At 52.5% G+C, this 1815-nt stretch overlaps 1 protein-coding gene across 1 annotated transcript in view; it reads right to left on the bottom strand.

Annotated features, from left to right (window-relative positions):
• The window catches only part of EVC2 (EvC ciliary complex subunit 2), a 113501-nt gene that overhangs the window by 56600 nt on the left and 55086 nt on the right, over positions 1–1815 (bottom strand). The window contains exon 8 of the mRNA XM_045289481.1: positions 5–284. Within this exon, the coding sequence (XP_045145416.1) occupies positions 5–284 (280 nt within the window). The remainder of the gene's footprint in view (positions 1–4; positions 285–1815) is intronic.

The following is a 1815-nucleotide window of genomic DNA, read 5'->3' as shown; positions in this document are numbered from 1 at the left end:
TTGCCAGCATCTCCCTCTGGGACTGGCTTTCTGTCTTCTTCCGCGTCTCCAGGTCGCACTCCGCAGTCACCGCCACCATCTTGCGACCATGCTCTTCCTGTACCTCGTTCTCCAGCAGCAGAAACTGCTTCTTGAAGACACTCCCCATCCTCCTCTCTACTTGGGGAGAGAGGCGTCCACCGCTGGCCTGCTGTTTCAGTAGGAGGGCGATGACATCCTTACTGATTTGGGTTCGACAAGCCTCCAAATCCGAGTCAGCCTGATTCAGGGTTGCAATCTCCAAGCTGAAAAACACAAAGTTCAAGAGAAGACCTTTACATGGAAGCACAGCAGAAACCAAAGGTCCCCTTAAAGCCCTCGGGTCTGAAATGGTTTATAAGCAAGGCCTCTTCTCCGCTCTTCCCTTTCTCCCCCCCTTGTGCTCCAGCAGTTGATTAAGGTGGTTGCTGTCAGTCACCATCAAGTCCAAGACGACTCACAGCGACCGCGTGAACAGCAGAAGGAAACACTGCCTGGTCCCACACCATCCTCACGCTGGTTCCTGGGCCTCGGCCCATTGTTGAAGCCCTGGTGCCAGTTCATCTCCCTGAGGGGTGTCCTCTCCTTCACTGCTCCTCTGCTCTATCGAGCACGATGTCCTTCCTCAGGGACTGGTCTCCCCTGACTACACGCCCAAAGCATGTCAGAAGAAGTCTCGCCAACCTTGCCTCTAAGGAGCACTCTGGCCGTGCTTCCCCCAAGGTTAGCCACTCCATAAACTGTTTGAGCAGTTGTCGCATGGTTTAAAATCTGGGAAGGCATGTGTCAGGGTTGTGCCCTTTCGCCACGCTATGCAGTCTGCGTTCTGAACAAGTAACCGGAGAAGGGAGCCTGTATGGAGAAGCGCGCGGCGTCAGGATTCGGGGAAGGGTCACTAACCACCTTCAACGTGCGGACGGCACGAGCCTACGTCCTGAAAGCCCCTGGTAATGAAGATCAATGACTGCAGCCTCCAACACGGATTACAACTCAGTGTGCAGAAACCCCACATCCTCCCACCTGGACCAATCAACGTCTTCATAATAAACAAAGATTGACCTTGTCCAGGGTTTTGTCTTCCCTGGATCCACCGTCAATGGTAAGGGAAGCAGCAGGCAAGGGATCAAAGGATAGATTGCATTCAGCAAGCTTTAAAGTGTTGGAGAGTGAGGATGTCACTGTAGCATTAAGGTGTAGGGTGTGGCGGCGTAGGAACTCTCCTACATTGCTGGGGGGTCTTGTAGCTATGTACAGCCACTATGGAGAACGATCTGGGGATGCTTAAAAAAGATGTAAATTGAGCTATCTTATGACCCAGCTATCCCTCCACTGGGCATATATCCAGAGGAGGTAAGAAATAAACCACGTACGACCAGTCGTACGCACGCCAATGTTTATTGCAGCGCAATTCACAATCACAAAGAGTTGGAAGCAATCTGAATTTCCATCGGTAGACAAGTGGATCAGTCAGCTCTGGCACAACCCACAATGGAGTGCTAGGCATCACTAAAAAGCACTGATGAGCACATGCAACACGTCTTTTCGTGGGAAGAGTTGGAGGAAAGTGTGCCAAGGGCAGTCAGCCAATGACAAAAGGAGAAGTTCAGCGTGAGTCCCTGAGAATCGGGAGTGGGCATGCAGACCCTCCCCTAATGCATCAAACCATGAGGACAGCGTGGCCACGTGGAAGAACACATGAAAAGAGAGCGACAGGGCTGCCCCAACCAGAGCCAACTGACCCCCTCCCTGGAAATGGGTGTAGCAGAGAATGGGACTGAACCTACAGGCTGGGGAGAG

Source organism: Echinops telfairi, unplaced genomic scaffold (assembly GCF_000313985.2).
Source record: "Echinops telfairi isolate 266 unplaced genomic scaffold, ASM31398v2 ScPeMD7_28;HRSCAF=97, whole genome shotgun sequence".
Classification (NCBI taxonomy): Eukaryota; Metazoa; Chordata; class Mammalia; order Afrosoricida; family Tenrecidae; genus Echinops; species Echinops telfairi.
This window is presented reverse-complemented; position numbering and strand designations above follow the sequence as displayed.